The sequence below is a fragment of the Paramisgurnus dabryanus genome, chromosome 24, assembly GCF_030506205.2.
Source record: "Paramisgurnus dabryanus chromosome 24, PD_genome_1.1, whole genome shotgun sequence".
Classification (NCBI taxonomy): domain Eukaryota; kingdom Metazoa; phylum Chordata; class Actinopteri; order Cypriniformes; family Cobitidae; genus Paramisgurnus; species Paramisgurnus dabryanus.
Window position 1 is genome coordinate 21,776,913 of NC_133360.1, and position 20,714 is coordinate 21,797,626.

A 20,714-nucleotide genomic window follows, 5' to 3' on the forward strand; every position below is an offset into this window, starting at 1 on the left:
TCAGTGATGAGTCTTCGTTGTACTCTTGATGTCATTTTGACTGGGTGCCCACTTCTTGGTAGAGTGGCAAAGCGTCTCCATTTGTAGATTGTAACTGTAGATGAATTTCTAAAGTCTTTGAAATAACTTTGTAACCCTTTCCAGCTTCATATAAAGCAACAATTCTTGATCTTAGCTCCTCTGAAAGCTCTTTTTGGTTAGGTATGCCTCCCATAAGCGTGTTCTTCTTGTGCAGAGCAAACTTCCAAAGACTCCAATTAGCTCTTTTGAGGTCATTAACATAAGGGTTCACATACTTTTTCCACAAGCACTACGAGATTTTTTGGTTGTTCTCAATAACGACAAATTTTTTGTATGTAATTATTTTTAGACACATTATGTTCGACAATGACAACTTTATTCAGAAAACTATGAAATTCCAAAAGGTCCACATACTTTTTCTTGCCACTGCAGGACATTTAAGTAACTTTTACAAATAAACACTTTACAAAACACAATGGCACTGCTATATGTTAAGATATGTCAGTAGTATGTTTTTTAATTTAGGCAGCTCAAAGATGCATTTAAGTCTGGGACTAGGATAAGCCCTGTCCAGGAAACTGCCCCATAGTCAACAGTGTGCCTGTGTAGATACAGGCAGTGTCTGTAAATAAATTAAATAAAGGTATGAAATGTTATATTAGATCAAAATAAATTCAAAACATGATGTTATCTGTAATCAAAATGAGCTCAGACTGTACAACATTTATATAAATTCAAGTCAATTCACACTGGTCCAACAACAACCAACTCCAACAGACCTCAACATTTTAAAGTCTCATTTACTTTGATCCAACTGCCAACAGGGGTTTCACACTGACCCAACAGACTCCAACAGACACGCCTTTAGAGAGAGGAAAGAGAAAGAACAGATGGTATGAATGCACAGTTTACTGTCATGCTGTCAAGTGTACACAATCCTGGCATATTATTCATAACTAATTTTTTATATTGATCAATCCTCTGAAGGTAAAAGACCATGGTGGAAACATTAAATGAATTAGCTCATCTGAGAGACTCTGAGTTTGGTCGTCCTTGGCCCAGACATGGACTCAAACTCTTGCACTGGTTTGCCGACAAGTGCATTTCTTTTGAAAACAATGACATTTTCTCTGAATGTGACCCAGCCCAGAGAGATTATGGTTTTCACCGTTTCAAGAACAGATCTGATAGATGTGGTAATAAACTTCTACCAGAAGTAGATATCCCATACTACGTGGTTGGCAATCTTAATTCACGAGGAGCTGATCAACTTCCTATATATGTCTCAGAAGACAACTCCACATACAGTGATGACCGCAATACAGACCGGATCATTGTCAGCCTTGATGAAGACTGGATTGAAAAAGTTTATGTCACTCAGCACAATGATGAATCGATGTATGATCCAGACGCCACTTACCGGATTTCCAAAGGCCTGCTCATGATCATCAAGAACATGAATTTAAATGAATTTCTGTATAAAACAGGCTATTTTCAACCAATCCAGTTTCAAAGACCTGTGCAGCCCGTTTCCCCACTATTATTCAGCTATTACACACCTGCACCTACAACTTTAAATGTTCCTGTGGTTTCTCCAGCCAAGCTCCCACCAGTAAACCAAAATGTTTCTGTTCACATGGAAGCGCCTCCTGCTGCACTGACCAATGACACCAAAATCCAGATAGATGAAGTTATTAACACACCTAAACAAAAACATTCAGAGAAACGCCCTGTAGAAAAGGGATTTTGGGATATGTGTACCATACTTTAAGTTTTCATGAAAAGTCATGTAATAGACCCCCATTACCACCAGGGTTTTATCTCTTTGTATCCTTTCATCATTAATTACAAATATTTAAACTTACAGAATATTTTCTAAGGTTTTTGTGTCTTTTTGTGTTAAATTAATTCTATTAATTATTTTATCATAAAAAAAATCATAAAAATCCACAATTGTAAAAATGTATTTTTTTTAGAATGCTTAAAGTTAATAGTGACTTGTTTTCTTTAATCTGCATAAGATTGTATGTTTTGTGTCAATTAATATATAATACATTTTGTGTAATCAAGAGAGAAAGGTTACCAACAAACATTGTCGATTTAATGTTTTTTTATTATTATTACTATTGCATATTTAAGATTGTTTTGTCTCATGAATTTTCTTTAGGGTGGGAAAAAGGGGAAGCATATTACAATCACCATATGTAGCCAGAGCTGGGTAGTAAATGATTACATGTAAGAAAGAAATCAAGAAGAAATCAGATTCCAAAAATCAAGTACTTGTAGTTAATTTGCATTAAATCTTAAAAAACTTGTAATCGTAAGTTACTACTTTATTGTTATAGATTGCATTGCATGGATTAAGTTACATATTACTTTCTTATTTTTTCCTACTTTAATTTTTTTTTCATAATCTTACAAAAGCTTTCATAAGCCAACTGATTCACGAGGGTGGGCCTGACATGTTTTATATGTGTATTCTATTTATTTTCACATACTGTTTAGCATTGTAAAGGTCAAAGGATTTAGAGTAACAAATATATAAAGTCTTGATATATTCTTCAAAATTTTATTTTATATTAAATTGTATATAGCATAATCATTGAGTCATTCCTATCCTACAGTATACGTTTTCTAACCAAATATTCATGCAACATTACTGATACACTGAAATAAACAATAAATAGACATACAGACAAATTAAATTAATTAAACATTCACAATAAAAGCCTAGATTGAGAAAACAATATATCTTAGTCGGTAATTAGATGCGGTTTGTTTCTAGATTAGAGCCTTATGAGCTAGAGATGACCATTGTTTGGTTAACCAGGACTGCGCAGACCGATCCGCCTATGACATCAAAGTATCGCGAGAGCGATGCGGGAACCGACAGCTTCATATGCGTTTTATTCGCTCTCGCGGTACATTGATATCATACCAACTGTGCAGCGATATTTAAGTTCGTTCAGCTGCTTTACCTCAGTGTCATAATTATAAATCGAAACCATATTTACGATTGGCGCTTGAGAAAAGGCGCCATTTCAAATTTCCCGTAGGCATAGGTAAGTTCAGTTCCCTTAAAACCATGTTATTATCCCATAAATATCACAGTTGTATATCGCGTGTTACTTTCCAAATGTTTAATTAACGTTACGAGTTATATTATCGGACTGAATTGTTGCAGCGGTTTCCTCAATGTAAGTTAATACCCGTGAGAATAGATAGCTGAAGTGAAACTTTTCAATACAGTCCAATGAATTAAACCTTATATCTTAAAGAAAGTCTTTTGTACGTTCACCGCAAGTAGACTACAGGAACAGATAACTTACTATTAGAAATAATCAGTATCTTTCTGTTTACATTTTCTGTATTGTGACATACGCTCAGTGTTCGAATTATGTCAAAGCTTATGGGGGGTCCCCTAGCTAAGCCCCACCCCCTGGCCAAGCCCCACCCCCTTATCATAGGGTCGCTGTGATTTCACAAAGTAAGATGTGATCGTCCTTGATCAGTAATCATCTGATCCTGGTTTTAATCAAAGAAACCCCAAATTACCCATAACTCAAACTCTAAAACATTTTTTACCCCTCAAATTAGTGTGAAACACTGGCAAGGGCAGAAATTTTACACAGAATAGGGGTGAAATAGGGTGGACCTCATTTTTAAATTACATATTTTTACTATACAGTATATTAGTGGTTAAATGGATTACATTGCATTTTTTGAGTCATAGATCGAATACTTTTCAGATCAGCAAAACTGGGGGTGGGAAAATAACATAAGAACAAATTAAGAAATTATAAGGAAAAAATAGAAAAGAACAAAGTTACAAATAAAGTAAGATATATTTAGGTACATAAATAGAATCAAATGAATAATAACACTGTCTTCTTCATCGAATAATTAATCTGTTTTTAGATACAGAAGTGATTTTCCTTTGTTTTCTGTTGTTTAATTAATATAAATGACAGAAACACAAGCAGATAAGAACTGCTACTTTCAGACCAACACAAACATCTGATTTCTTTCTGAACTGATTGCACTTACTTTAAAACATAATGAATGTTTTTATGAGAATAGGTGCCAAGACTGTGGTATTTCCAAATAATTTTGTGTTTGCATGCTTTCGGAATCGCGCGTCTCTGTGCGTCCGCTTATGAGTGTTGCGTCCATTTAAGTATGTGTGCGCGACGCGTCCTTGTCTTTGCGCACATAAAACAGCCCACTTTAATATCTTCCGCTCAAATTGTTTAAAATCGCTTGCATGTTAACATTTGAAAGGTTTAAAAAAACACATGCAAAAGATACTTTCTATAAATATAGTTATTTATTTCTGAATGATGCGTATTTGAGCGATAAACAGGGCCAGACGAAATATGCGGACTTTTTTTGCTTTATCTCTGGAAATGTTTTGGAAAAATCTGCGGAATTCTGCAAAATGATTTTAAATGTTTTAAAAATTATATTAAATAATTTAAGCTATAAATATTACAAAATTGCATCTAAAATATTTACTTTTTAAAGGCTTAAAATGAAAATGAATACACCAAAGCAATGAGTCCTCTGAATTAAACCGGACCAACATGAAGCAGATAATGTGCTTGTCAAGATAGAATTATTGTATATAAAATGACATGTATTGTTTATTTTGTTATATAATATAGCAGCATAAGAAAGCTTGTATTAATACGTTCTCATTATGAATTAAGCACGTATGAAGATAATTTCATCATTTTTACAACGCAATGTAAACTTCATATTTAACATAACAAGAGAATTCATCTTGTAAACGGATTTGAAATGATGATGTGCTGCTGAGTGCCGACTGTCGCGTCACATAGATGACAATTACAAGTAAGATCTGCTTAACTTAGTGATAAGTTTTATTTCATCTGAAATATCAAATGGTTCGTGTTCTCTATCATTAAAACAATCACAGCAAACACGCACAGGGTCTATGTACTTGTCAATGCCACTCACAAACGCGCGTATGTGTGCTTGTCGTCAATGAGGGTTGGTCACAAACACGCTCAAGTGGAAATTGGAATTTATGTGCCCTGGTGTTAAGTATTAAAGAAACTATCATTTATTATCATTTAAGCGTGATTTCTTCTGCTTCCCCAATAAAATATTTTGAGTGACTGGTTGGACCAGCCGTCAGACTGAGAGGATAGATTTGCCACTGTTTGTCTGTCAATTCCTCCAGAAAACAGCATGAGGCGCACTTGCGAGTTTATTTATTTCAGACAGAAGTCATTTGAATTAGTTTATTGCGAAATTGGGACAAATAAAGACAGTTTCGCTTTGTGACACGCAACATGAGAATTTTAAATTCGTGTAGTATTTTAATTTTAATAAAAACCAGGGGACCCCCCTAATTTATATTTTTGTGCTTTATGGGGGGTCCCTTAAGGCTTATAGGAGGTCCGGGACCCCCCCAGACCCCCTTCAATTCGAACACTGAATACGCTTTAATCCAAGGCTATTTGTACAAACAGAGCAGCAACTCCATGATCCAGCCCCGTTTCAAAATGGAAGAAGAGACCTTTGATTTCAGGTGAGAGTTTTACTAAAATAAAAAATCACTGTATTGATTATAAGGTCATTTAACAGTTAGCTGATACAGATTAAATAAGATCCTTTTACAATCGGCAAAAAAAAGTCAAGCAAATTATTATGTGAGACGTGTTGAATCGAAACAGATCCATACGGAGACATTCAGGCTGAGGCTGTCATGCCATTATGTACAAAAATAAATAAACGTCCACTATGGACTTATTTCTCATATTTTCTTTGGTTGAAAACATTTAACTCAGTAGGGAAAATATCACATAGACAATTGTGTAAGATTTGGGTGATTATAAATGTAATTGCACACCCAGAACTCCTAAAGTGAATAACAGTTATTGAATAAAAATCATTGATACATTTACCGCAAGTAGACTACAGCAACAAATAGGCTAATATTAGAGATAATCAGTATCTTTTTTACATTTTGTGTGTACATAACCTACCAATCACAGAAAACAAACTACTAAAAACATTATTCTGTATGATGTAGTAGTATTTATATATTGTTTCCCTTATAGAGCCCTAAAAATGTCCACAGCAGTCATAATTTGTTGGTATTATTTTGTGGAGACGTTTTGGTCCCCAACTTATAAAATACCAGGACACACACACACACACACACACACACACTTTTATATTCATATTCCTCTATGGTAACAACAAGTACAGTTGTTAATTTAACTTACCTAGATAGAGTTTTCCTCCCTGTCCACTATGGACTTATTTCCAATAGTATACATTTAACTCAGCAGTAGGTAAAATATCACATAGACAATTGTGTAAAATGTGGGTGATTATAAATGTAATTGCACAACCAGAACTCCTAAAGTGAAACAGTTATTGAATAAATCATTGATACATTTACCGCAAGTAGACTACAGCAACAAATAGGCTAATATTAGAGATAATCAGTATCTTTTTTTTTTTACATTTTAACCTACACATCACAGAAAACAGACTACTAAAAGCATTATTCTGTATGATGTAGTAGTATTTATATATTGTTTCCCTTATAGAGCCCTAAAAATGTCCACAGCAGTCATAATTTGTTGGTATTATTTTGTGGAGACGTTTTGGTCCCCAACTTATAAAATAGCAGGACACACACACACACTTTTATATTCGTATTCGTCTATGGTAACAACAAGTAAGAACAGTTGTTAATTTAACTTTGTGCTTTGTACCTAGATAGAGTTTTCCTCCCTGTTCGTGCATGCGCATGTTGAATGGCACGATGTGTATTGCAAAACACACAGGAACACTTGATGATGAAATGATTAATATAATTAAGATACCGATCATTTTTAGAAAACATCAATACCAAATTATTAGCTTATAGGCTTCGATTTATCAATACGGCAGCATCGATGTGCACATGCCTACTACAGTCGCAAACAGTCAGACCATTTTCATGACACAGACTTAAAAACATTCTTACATCCTTTGTGACTCTGGACCACAAAACCAGTCATAGGGGTCAATTTTTGTTAAATTGAGATTTATACATCATCTGAAAGTTGAATTAAAAAAAGCTTTTCCATTGATGTATGGTTTGTTGGGATAGGACAATATTAAGCCAAGACCCGAGATAGATACAATAGGCTATTTGAGAATCTGGAATCTGAGGGTGCAAAAAATCGAAATATTAAGAAAATTCCTTACCGACACATATAACTACTCATAAACACATTTTTGTTATAATTTAAGGTAGAAAATTTACAAAATATCTTCATGGAACATGATCGTAACTTAATATCCTAATGATTTTTGCATAAAAATATATCATTTGCATCAATCCATGCAATGTATTTTTGGCTATTCCTGCAAATATCCATGTGCTACTTATAACTGGTTTTGTGGTCCATGGTCACATTTGACAAGTACTTATTGTTTGCCCAACCATACAACATGTGCACAGCAAAACAAAATTGTGTTTCCCAATGTGCAAGGTAAGTACAGGTACAAGTCATGTTTATTTGTACAATGATAATACAAAACAACAGTAAACTTGTCTGTTAGGCTGGGTTTACACTTTGCATTAACATGCGATCTCCGTGGTCCGATCATACAGATCGGATAATCAGTATATCAGGACACAGCACGTTTATATTTGTCATCGTCAAGTGCCTTTTGTTTCTGAATGTGTTATCAGATCCTGTGCAGGGAGATGCGCTTGATAAAATGGCTTTGTATATTGATTTATTTCAAGTACTTTCAAGCTTAGCTAGCATTTCTCCACAAATATGAATTTGTGGGTCTATCACCTGCTTTCCATGACCTAACATTGTTTATTTTTGACAGCTGTCAGTAAGAGGAGAGGAATAATGATAGTGGGTGGGGTCTTGTGTGATGTTAAATGCAGATTACGATGGCTGGATTGCGTTTATATTACACTGAGAAATTACTTTGTTTAAAGATGAACCTCTTAGGTTCAGTGATTAACTGAGAATATTTAGATCTAAATTATTTTGCTATGTTTTTTCATTATGGACAGGAATGAGAAAAAGACAGCATCATCCCCAGAACCCAGCTTTGTGTCTATGAAGAGTAACAACTCCATGATTCGGCCACTTGTTTTCAGTGATGCAAAAGTGACCTCTGATCACAGGTGATCTCTGTTGTTGATGCCAAACTAATATAATACCACTTATTTAATATGTGTAACGTTGGAACGATTGTAATATTTCTGAGATTTAGGTCAAAAAGTCTCTCTCTCTATATTTGCCTCTCTGTCTCTCTCACTTTGATTGTTTTTTGCAGTATGGAGAAGGCCAATTTACTTCCGTTTAAATGTCCACTATGTGAGCAGCAGGTTCTGACAGATCCAGTCTCCATCACCTGTGGACACAGTTTTTGTAGGCAGTGCATCAACCGTTTTTGGGAAAAATCAAGTCATTCAGAAGACTTCAGCTGTCCTAAATGCAGAAAGAGATTTAAAACACGTCCCGTTCTACAGCCATACAAGATAACAGCAGAACCTGGTTCTGCCCAGTGCTCCGTCAAAGTATGCCTGCCGGATGACACTGTAGACCCTCAGCAGGATTCTCACCAACCACTGGATAATGTTTTGCATAGAGTCAAAAATCAACACAAAAATAGCATGAAGATCAAATATGAGAGTTTGTTTGAGGGAATCAAACTACAAGGGAATCAAACTCTCCTGAATAGGATTTACACACAGCTGTACATCATAGATGGAGAGAGTGAAGGGGTGAATGAAGAACATGAGGTTTTACAAATGGAGAAAAACAACAAAACACAAGACACTCAGATATTTTGCAATGACATCTTTAAACTCTTAACTGAATCAGGACGTGAGGAAAAGACGGACAAAATCAAGAGCGTTCTTACTAAAGGCATCGCTGGAATTGGGAAAACTGTCTCCGTGCAGAAGTTCATTCTGGATTGGGCAGAGAAAGAAGCCAATCAGGATGTAGATTTCATGTTTGTGCTTCCATTTCGAGAGCTGAACTTGATTCAAGATGATCAGTACAGTCTTCACAAACTTCTCCTTGACTTTCATCCTGAACTTCAAGATCTAGACGCAAAGATTTATGATGAGTGTAAAATTGTGTTCATCTTCGATGGTCTGGATGAAAGCAGACTAACCCTGAATTTTGCAGGCCGTAAAAAAATTTCTGATGTGACTGAGACTTCATCATTGGGTGTGTTGATATCAAACCTGTTCAGAGGAGATCTGCTTCCCTCCGCTCAAATCTGGATCACCTCCAGGCCAGCGGCAGCCAATCAAATTCCCTCAAAATACATCAACCGTGTGACAGAAATCCAGGGATTCAATGATCCTCAGAAGGAGGAATATTTCAGGAAGAGAATCAGTGATGAAGTTCAAGCCAGAAGAATCATCTCACACATTAGAGGAGCGAAAAGTCTTCACATCATGTGCCACATACCCGTCTTCTGCTGGATCTCATCTACAGTACTTCAAAACATCCTGGAACGTGATCATGGGGCAGAAATCCCCAAAACTCTGACTGAAATGTACATACACTTCCTTCTTATTCAGATGAACATAAAGAACCAGAAGTATGAAGAGAAAGATGAGAAAGATCCAGAGGTACTCCTGCAGTTAAACAAAGAAGTGCTTGTAAAACTTGCTGAATTGGCTTTCGGACAGCTAATGAAGGGTAACGTGATGTTTTATGAGGAGGACCTAAAAGAGTGCAGGATAGATCTCACCGAGGCCTCTGTGTATTCTGGGATCTGCACTGAGATCTTCAAAGAGGAACCTGTTATTTTTCAGAGGAGAGTTTATTGCTTCGTACATCTGAGCTTTCAGGAGTTTTTTGCTGCATGTTTTGTGTTTTTCTCCTATTTAAAGAAGGACTCTGAGGTTATGAAAATGTTTCTGAGAGGAAAGTACAAAACTAGATGTAAGAACGTTCCCCTGGATGTGTTTCTGAACGGAGCAGTAAATAAAGCCTCAAATAGTAAAAACGGACACCTGGATCTTTTCCTCCGATTTCTTCTGGGCATCTCACTGGAGTCCAATCAGAGACTTTTACGGGGTCTGCTGACACGCATGGAGAAAAGCTCCAAAAGCCTTGAAAAAGTGATTCAAAACCTCAAACATGTTAAAAAAAAAAATGTCAGCCCTGAAAGATGGATAAATCTGTCGCAATGTTTGCTTGAAATGAAGGACGATTCTGTTTCGGAAGAAATTTTGAGTTTTTTACAGTCCAGCGTGAATAAAAACCTCTCTCTTGCACAATGTTCAACCTTGGCAAATATGATCCAGTTGTCAGAGAAGGGGCTGGATGAGCTTGACCTTACAAAGTTCAAGATAAGATCTGTGGATGGTCGTGAGAGGCTCATACCTGCTGTGTGGAACTGCAGAAAAGCTATGTGAGAGCTAATGGCTGAAATATAATAAAGATTCATAAAATTTTATAGAAATTTAAACATCCTTATAATTTACTCACACTGATGCAATCCCAGATGTATATTCCTTTCTGCAGTTATGTTTTCATATACAGTGAGGAAAATAAGTATTTGAACACCCTGCTATTTTGCAAGTTCTCCCATTAAAAAAACATGAAGGGGTCTGAAATTGTCATCGTAGGTGCATGTCCACTGTGAGAGACATAATCTTAAAAAAAATCCAGAAATCACAATGTATGATTTTTTAACTATTTATTTGTATAATACAGCTGCAAATAAATATTTGAACACCTGAGAAAATCAATGTTAATATTTGGTACAGTAGCCTTTGTTTGAAATTACTGAGGTCAAACGTTTCCTTGTAGTTTTTCACCAGGTTTGCATAGACTGCAGGAGGGATTTTGGCCCACTCTTCACAACAGATCATCTCTAAATCAGTCAGGTTTCTGGCCTGTCGCTGAGAAACACGGAGATTAGTTCTGGAGACTGGCTAGGCCACGCCAGAACCATGATATGTTTCTTACAGAGCCACTTGTCATGTTGGAAGACCCAGCATCGACCCATCTTCAATGCTCTAACTGAGGGAAGGAGGTTGTTCCCCAAAATCTTGCAATACATGGCCCCGGTCATTCTCTCCTTAATACAGTGCAGTCGCCCTGTCCCATGTGCAGAAAAACACCCCCAAAGCATGATGCTACCACCCCCATGCTTCACGGTAGGGATGATGTTCTTGGGATGGTACTTACCATTCTTCAAACACGTTTATTGGAATTATGACCAAAAAGTTATATTTTGGTCTCATCTGACCACATGACTTTTTCCCATGACTCCTCTGGATCATCCAAATGGTCATTGGCAAACTTAAGACGGGCCTGGACATGTGCTGGTTTAAGCAGGGGAACCTTCCGTGCCATGCATGATTTCAAACCATGACGTCTTAGTGTATTACCAACAGTAACCTTGGAAACGGTGGTCCCAGCTTTTTTCAGGTCATTGACCAGCTCCTCCCGTGTAGTTCTGGGCTGATTTCTCACCTTTCTTAGGATCATTGAGACCCCACGAGGTGAGATCTTGCATGGAGCCCCAGTCCGAGGGAGATTGACAGTCATGTTTAGCTTCTTCCATTTTCAAATAATTGCTCCAACAGTGGACCTTTTTTCACCAAGCTGCTTGGCAATTTCCCCGTAGCCCTTTCCAGCCTCGTGGAGATGTACAATTTCGTCTCTAGTGTCCTTGGACAGCTCTTTGGTCTTGGCCATGTTAGTAGTTGGATTCTTACCGATTGTATGGGGTGGATAGGTGTCTTTATGCAGCTAACGACCTCAAACAGGTGCATCTAATTTAGGATAATAAATGGAGTGGAGGTGGACATTTTAAAGGCAGACTAAAAGGTCTTTGAGGGTCAGAATTCTAGCTGATAGACAGGTGTTCAAATACTTATTTGCAGCTGTATCATACAAATAAATAGGTAAAAAATCAAATAGTGTGATTTCTGGATTTTTTTAGATTATGTCTCTCACAGTGGACATGTAGCCTGGTCCAACCAGACTCTCGTACATTCATTTCATTTGTACAGAGAGTCTGGCCACGCTCCATTGCAAAGCGTTACTTCCGTTAAGGAGGGTCCATTGTTGAAGTTTAAAACTATTGGATCTGCCCAGAGTCACTCAGGTTCTGCCAAAGCCAATCGCTAACGTGTGGTCGTGACGTATATCATGCACCAAAACCGTCCGGAAACAACAAGTCAGAATAATCAGACAAACAAAACTTAGCAAACCTGGTTCTTGCTCCGGCTTTAACTTCTGTATATTCGGCAGTTTTGCAACAACGGACCGAATAGCTTTTCTCACGTCTTTCTCCGCTGCCATTACTGAACTACAACTCAAACTGACGCACGACCTCAACGTCATCGTTCTTAGCCACCCCCATCTGTTCGCTGATTGGTCCTGCAGATTTTTGCAGGAGAAAACGAAACTCTACATAGCTGTCCCAGACGTACTGCTGAAGCGAAATGAAAATTAAGCGGAAGCACGTAGGAGGGCGGAGCCAGGCTAGTGGACATGCACCTACGAGGACAATTTCAGATTTTAGACCCCTCCATGATTTCTAAGTGGAGAACTTGCAAAATAGCAGGGTGTTCAAATTCTTATTTTCCTCACTGTAATTTTATATTAGCATGCCGTCATGTAATTTGTTGAAGCTCCAAAAAGCACAAACATCCATCATTAAAGCGTAACTAAACCCCTGGTGAGAGCGTGACTCCACCCACTGCAATATTTGAAAAATGCAAGAAAAGTGGGCAGATCCCAACGGAGATAGAGGGGACGAACTAAGCTCGTATCAAGTGTGTGGTGAGATCGTAACAAGGGCGTGGTGAGCTTGAACCTGCTTACGTCACGAGTCATTTCTTGGACCCAACATCCAATAGGAAAATTCAACTGCAGTAGCCACCGTTCAACCTGAAGAGGGCAGCACTCAGACGTTTTTACACCATATATTGTAGTATTGAAACACTTTATATCCAAATGTCAAAAAACTAACTAAAATCAATGAACAGCACTAATAAAGCATCATTCTTACAGATCATTAACTAAAAAAAGTTGGTTTGGGGTTTAGTTACTCTTTAAAGTAATTCAAATGACTATAATTGGGTGATCTATAATGGGAAATACAGCTTTTGAACTTTAAATGTCATTGGTTTTCTAGTGTTTTATCACTGATTTCAATTACAAAATAGTAATAACAATAAGATTTTATTATATAATATTATATTAACCCACTGTTCGAATTACTTTAATTATGGATATTTGTGCTTTTTGGAGCTTCCCATATAAGATGATAACATGATGGCATTTAAATATTTAATAATTAATATGTTTTCATCTGATTAAGGAAGTCATAAATACATCAATGCTCATTTTGGTAAACTATTCTTTTAAACACATTAGATCGCATAACTTTATGTTTATCAGACATTTACTTTTATGCAGTCGGCAGACGCTTTTATCCAAAAAAGTCCATGACCTTTTGGTCTACCAAGATTATTATAGGATTGTTATAAAATACCATGGTACGCTGGCACTATGTGGGTCTGACTGAAAACTTTCTGTTATTCTGTTCAGATTTCGGAGCTGTCAGTTTTCTATCAGGTGTTGTGAAGACTTCAGATCGGCTTTACAATCATTCAACTCTTCACTGAGAGAGCTGGACCTGAGTGACAATGACCTGCAGGATTCAGGAGTCAGGCTCATCTCTGATGGACTGAAGAGTTCAAACTGTCAGCTGGAGATATTGAGGTATTTATTAATATAAATATCAGCATGTGACTTATAAGAGGTTCTGTGCTCTTATGTTTATGTCACAGTGAAGTTGCAGCTATGTTAAAGAGTAAAAGCAATATGACATCATTAATGCCATTTGAAATGCATTGCATGTTGTAACCGGATAGTCTTGCTGTTGCCGGAGATTTAGGAATATATTTCATATTAAACTGTTTTGCTGTTTAAATTCGATCACAATACCAACAATCTTATTGCAATTTTTACACATTTTTAAGATGGCGCTGATTTGTATGAATTATGAATAATGGCGAGGTATGTTTATTGTTTTTATCTAATAATTGTAAAAATTCCTGATTGGACACACACTTTTAAGAAACACATTTACACATGAATAAAATAATGATATGAATAAAGGAAATCTATACAAGGATATTAGTTTTGGTTTAAAGTGATAATGAGATACTGAGGACAAGGAATAAAAACGCTGCAAATTTACACAGGAGACAATTTTGATATTTTTAAAATGAAGAAGTTGAAGTTGTTGATGTGTTTACAGACTTTCTGGCTGTATGGTGACAGATGAAGGTTGCCTTTATCTGGCTTCAGCTCTGACTTCAAACCCATCACACCTGAGAGAGTTGGATCTTAGCTACAATCACCTCGAAGACTTAGGGCATAAACTGCTCTTTGATAGACTGAATGATCCAAACTGCAAACTCAAGTATGCCGATTTCAATTCGATTCAGGATATATTGATCAATTTATCAATATTAAGGCAGTGTCCGACAGCAGATACAAAGTTATCTGAATTTGTTTCTCACTGCTTTGTTGTTGCATTTCAATCTGACGTATACACTGTCAGAAATAAAGGTACTAAACTGTACCTTTTTTTGTCACTGGGCCTGTACCCTTTCAAAAAGTACAACTTTGCACATAAGGATTTCATTTAAGTACCTCAGAGGTACATAGTGGGACCAAAGAGAGCTTATTAGTAGCTGAAAAATACATGATATTAGTATCTCAAAGGTTCATGTTGGTACTAAATGTTTACATATCTGTACCTAATGGTCCATACAATTACCTTTTTAAAGGGTGCTGCCCCACTGACAGCTAGGGTACATATTTTGACTTTTTTCTAACAATGTAGGTCCTAAAGGTACGGTAATCTACCCGAAATTGTATTCTGTTTTGTATTCCTGAAAAGGTACCAAATAGAAACTTGGGGTACAGCCCCAGTGACAGAAAAGGTACAGTTTTGTACCTTTATTTCTGACAGTGTGGGCAGACAGTATTTTCCGTAAATGAAAAAGCGTGCTGTGGCAGAAATGCATAGATGGACGGTGCGTGAACCTCATGTCGATAATTTATTAGACTTTGATCAATACATTGATCCTGGATCTGCCTCATACGTCTTGAAAAGTGAAGCTGCTGGTTGTTTGATCGCCCCCTGGTGGCTGGATGCAGTACAAGTGATAAACCACGCTCTCTTCATGCAAACGAACAGGACTTTTTGGCCCTTTAAGATGGTTGTTATCACGCTGATAAATGTTCAATTGTTCATTTTTGTAATAAGTTTCATTTTAGCTAATAATTTGATGCTATAGAAACGGGGCGTGTCGTTATGATTGACATTTGTGATTGACAGCTTCTCTGAGCGGACTGTCGGAGCTTCAATGGAAGATTGAAGATATAGTTAACTATTCATTTTCGATTTTTGTGTTAATTCACACAGACAAAATTAGTTGTTCTTGTACTAACCGACCTACAGGATCTGATGGAATTAATAAATGTTACTAGCTAAGATAACATGCCTAACATTAGTTAAAACAGACTACATGACCTAAAGATTGTTAATTTTGCTGTCCAACACATTGTAATAGACTAGTACTGAAAAAACAGCTAAAACCAGCATAAGCTGGTGAGCTGGTTTTAGTTGGTCTCCCAGCTTGGTATTAGCTTGTGTAGCTGTGTTTTGGTCACTTTTTCAGCTGGTCTAGCTGGACTAAGGCTGGGTACACACCAAAAGATTTTTTACATCTTATAAGATTTTAAAAATGTGATAGACCACAAACATGAATATAAAAGATCCTAGATTTAACCGATTTGCTCCTATAGTGTGTGGTGTGCCATTAAGTGTCAAAGACAGCACACCACACACAAACAGATTTTTAACCAGAGTCTCGACTGTGAACACAGGAAATCCCACAAATTCTCGCGAGACTTCAAAATAAGCATGGCGGACGATATGCAGGAAGACATTTCAATGCTAGTGCTTGGAATAATTTTTACAAGACACGTTGTATAAACATTCGTGTTGTTGCCACAAATCAACAACCTGATCCTCCATCTCTGCTGTCCACATCAACTTTACTTTTGCTGTTTCTCAATCCGAAGGCTGTAGCCTGCGGAGGTCGCATACGTCATGAAACTTGGTTTATTCAAGTTAACTGAGCATTACATTCGCAAGTCATAAATATATTACAACAATATACGATAAACTAGGAATAATAGTCAATTTTATAACTGTTAATATACTGAAACAAGGCAGTCTTGATGACGTATATGCAGCCTGAATATGCGACCTACCGATTGAGAAGCGGCCTTTGTGCTGCCCCATGATTGCTTCCGTCTTCCCTCATCTCACTTTCTGATTGAATATGATTTCGTTTCACGTGATAATCTCAATAGCGTGCTCACGTTTGTCCTCGGGATTCCCCACACACATCAGGATATCTGACCATAAATATTCAACATGTTGAATATTTACGATTCGCGATCGGCCCGGCTCCGATGTTCTTCCGAGCAGGTTTCGGACACTCTTAACACACCTCACACGAAGGGACAATCTGATAAAATAATCTGTAGAACCATCGCGATACTCGGGACATCTTCTCTAGGATTCGCTAGGATTGTCAGAAGTGGGGAAAAAGGCCCAAAATTAGCCCGATTATCTTTTGGTGTGTATCCAGCCTTATCTGGTCAGGCTGCAAGACCAACTGACCCACCAGCTTGAAAAGCTTTGGCAGGCTGGGAGGACCATCTTAAACCAGCTACTGCTACCTTGAACCAGCAAAGAACTATAGGGTTCCTTTTGTGCCAAAATTAATTTGACATGCTATCTGTGTATGCTATGTGTCGTCTTACATGTCTGTGTCCATGTCTGTCTGTCTATGCTGTCTGTCTGTTACTATGTGTCGTTTCCCTCTGTCGTTACCATGTGTCGTTACTATGCGTCGGTTTTTAACGAGATTTTGCTGGGTGGGTATGACAAAGTGAAACGATGCATAGTAACAACACATGGTAACGACAGAGGGAAACGACGCATAGTATCAACACATGGTAACGACAGAGGGCAATGACACATGGTAACGACAGAGGGAAACGACGCATAGTAACGTCACATGGTAATGACAGAGGGAAACGATGCATAGTAACAACACATGGTAACGACAGAGGGAAACGACGCATAGTAACGTCACATGGTAACGACAGAGGGAAAGACGCATAGTATCAACACATGGTAACGACAGAGGGAAACGACGCATAGTAACAACACATGGTAACGACAGAGGGAAACGACGCATAGTATCAACACATGGTAACGACAGAGGGCAATGACACATGGTAACGACAGAGGGAAACGACGCATATTAACGTCACATGGTAATGACTAGGCATGGGCCGGTATAAGATTCTGGCGGTATGATAACCTTTAGCAAAAATACCACGGTTTCACGGTGTTGCGGTATTGCCATTGCAACACTAAAATGTGTTATTTTCAAATGCCAGGTACAATAAAGCCTTTAAATTATAATATGCTTTCAAAACATATATAATATTTTCGTAATATATATTAAATGTAAACATCAAATCAATCACATGACTTCATGATTTAATGAATTTTGTATAAACACAGCTCATACCTTGGAGACGGTATCACAGAACATTTTAGTGGTTTTGAAACCTTGACTGTTTTAAACCTCGGTATACCTTGAAACCGGTAATCGGCCCATGCCTAGTAATGACAGAGGGAAACGATGCATAGTAACAACACATGGTAACGACAGAGGGAAACGACGCATAGTAACGTCACATGGTAACGACAGAGGGAAACGACGCATAGTATCAACACATGGTAACGACAGAGGGAAACGACGCATAGTAACGTCACATGGTAACGACAGAGGGAAACGACGCATAGTATCAACACATGGTAACGACAGAGGGAAACGACGCATAGTAACAACAACACATGGTAACGACAGAGGGAAACGACGCATAGTATCAACACATGGTAACGACAGAGGGAAACGACGCATAGTAACAACACATGGTAACGACAGAGGGAAACGACGCATAGTAACGTCACATGGTAACGACAGAGGGAAACGACCATAGATATGTATATAAAGGCTAGATGGCTCGTCCGCGCTGATGGCCAATTGAGTTGAACGTCCGCATTTTGGCGGCCATCTTAGGACAGGGCGCTCGCTCACTCGTAGCATTGAGTTTTAATGATGCAGGTACTTTTAAATGACCATAACTTGCTTAATTTTTACCGATTTTCAAACGGATTGGTTTGTTATAAACGTCAAAGATGTACCTATGACACTGAATATGTATACTAAAAATAAATAAAAAATTCATGAAACATGTTAAAGCATCCATAATTATAGCCACGTTAATAACGTTTGTAAAAAACCAAACCGTTTGTAAATCCGTCAAGAATTCAGCAAGTTACGAGCATTTTAGTTGGCGTATGTCACTCACCTTCCGTCCACAGCAGCAGGGAGCAGCACTATGGCAGGCTGACCTAAGATGGCCGCCAAGTGACGACACAGCTGACTCTGCCTTGAGCCATCTAGCCTTTATATACATATCTATGGAAACGACGCATAGTATCAACACATGGTAACGACAGAGGGAAACGACGCATAGTAACAAAACATGGTAACGACAGAGGGAAACGACGCATAGTATCAACACATGGTAACGACAGAGGGAAACGACGCATAGTATCAACACATGGTAACGACAGAGGGAAACAACGCATAGTAACAACACATGGTAACGACAGAGGGCAATGACACATAGTCATGACGCATGCAGCATTGACACAGCAAGACGACACAGTCAAACTACAAGGAAAGACGACAGGGGTAAGTTGAGTTGACACAGACAAAAGTTGAGTCATGTGGGCAATCACATAGACATAGACAGTAAACAGACACATAGACATGGAAGACGACACATAGCATAGACAGACAGACATGGACACAGACATATAGACATGTAAGACGACACATAGCATACACAGATAGCATGTCAACTTAATTTTGGCACAAAAGGAACCCCATATACTGTTTTTAATATATAGTGTATTATTTTGTGTTTAAATTTAAGTCGTTAGTTGTATTTGTATTTAACTTACCTTATTTAAGCAAGCCACTTTGTCATACATTTTATGTTCAGTTCATTACAATGGAAGGAAGCGGCGTCGCGGCGTTCATCTTTTTTTACAGTCTATGATAGATCCATATCGATGTGTTGCTACACCACTACTGCACATGTGTTGTATCTTATGAACAGAATGTGATCTATTTGTGTATATGTTTTATAGTGTCAATCATGGGGGAAAGATCAGGATTACACCAGGGCTACGAAAATGTAGGTCTACACACACACACACACACACACACACACACACACACACACACACATCTCTTTAGTGTCTTTTATTGCATTATAAGTAAATGTTCTCTCTTGTGTTCAGATGCCTGTTATCTCACACTGGATCCAAACACAGCACACACGTATCTCATACTGTCTGAGAACAACAGAATGGTGAAATATGTGAGAGAAGAACAGGACTACCCTTATAACCCAGAAAGATTCGATTCAAAGCCTCAGGTGTTGTGTAGAGAGAGCCTGACTGGACGCTGTTACTGGGAGGCTAAATGGAGCGGAGAGGCCGATATATCCGTGGCTTACAAGGGAATCAATAGGAAAGGAGAGAGTGACAGTGAGTTTGGACACAATGCTGAGTCCTGGAGTCTACAATGTTCTGATGACAGATTTGTTGTCTGGCACAATAATGAGAAAAATGCAATTCCTGTCCGTTCAAACTCCATTGACAGAGTAGGAGTTCATCTGGATTGGCCGGCGGGAATATTGTCCTTCTACGGCATCTCTGACACACAAACCCTAACACACTTCCACACATTCAACACTACATTCACAGAACCTCTATATGCTGGAATTGGGCTTTATCATCTCACCTCAGTGTCACTTTTGTGAGGGACTTTCGAATGTGCATACTTTTCACTTATACACAACTTTGATTCCCATCACCTTTTAAAGGTCCCAAATATGGCCCAATCCCATTTCTCTGTCTTACCCCTACCCCTTAGTTTTGCATGTTCACGTGAGAGTAAGAACCAATCGGGATAGCCCTTTCGCTCTATGTTTTACGGTCCAATTGCAGCATATGTGTACTCTACAAAACTTTCTACAAAAGTGTCATTTCCAAGATGATGACAGATGTTTAAGCAAACTCTTTTTTTTTTAATGGCACAGGAATGTGCGACAACGCAATATTATGACAACTATGTTTATCTTTGGAATAATTGGTTGTGCATTAATAAGTGTACACAGTGGCACTTTGTGTTACTGTATCAAATGACACCGCATGTTGTTTGCTTACTCATAAGGTCTCTCCTGGGAAACCACTTAGCTAATTTCTTTGTTTAGATTGTTGATTCATTTCCTCATATTTCCTCCAGAGCAACGTAAATGGATGAAAACGTACGTTCAATGCATCTGTCACTTTCGTTTTAACTTTATGTACGTTGCATATATCTTTGTATCCTTGTGTTGTATATATGTTCTTTTATATGTACTTCTGTATTACAAGTGTTTAATTAAACAATGAGATCTCTCGAA

At 37.8% G+C, this 20,714-nt stretch overlaps 1 protein-coding gene across 1 annotated transcript; it reads left to right on the forward strand.

The window, feature by feature from the left end:
• The first annotated feature begins 3,042 nt into the window (after window positions 1-3,042).
• On the forward strand, window positions 3,043-20,662 carry LOC135740891 (NACHT, LRR and PYD domains-containing protein 3). The gene is made up of 8 exons (XM_073813427.1): window positions 3,043-3,083; window positions 5,520-5,578; window positions 8,087-8,200; window positions 8,353-10,455; window positions 13,614-13,787; window positions 14,329-14,493; window positions 19,393-19,439; window positions 19,546-20,662. Exons 2-8 carry the CDS (start codon window positions 5,532-5,534, stop codon window positions 20,067-20,069), a joined length of 3,174 nt encoding a protein of 1,057 aa, XP_073669528.1. The 5' UTR covers window positions 3,043-3,083; window positions 5,520-5,531; the 3' UTR covers window positions 20,070-20,662.
• Window positions 20,663-20,714: the final 52 nt, after the last annotated feature.

Bases quoted from the DNA above. Each gene is read 5' to 3' on its own strand.
- LOC135740891 (XM_073813427.1), top strand. From the start codon at position 5,532: ATGATCCAGCCCCGTTTCAAAATGGAAGAAGAGACCTTTGATTTCAG. The intron at 13,788-14,328 runs GTATTTATTAAT...ATGTGTTTACAG, and splicing joins TGTCAGCTGGAGATATTGAG to ACTTTCTGGCTGTATGGTGA. The intron at 19,440-19,545 runs GTAGGTCTACAC...TCTTGTGTTCAG, and splicing joins TACACCAGGGCTACGAAAAT to ATGCCTGTTATCTCACACTG.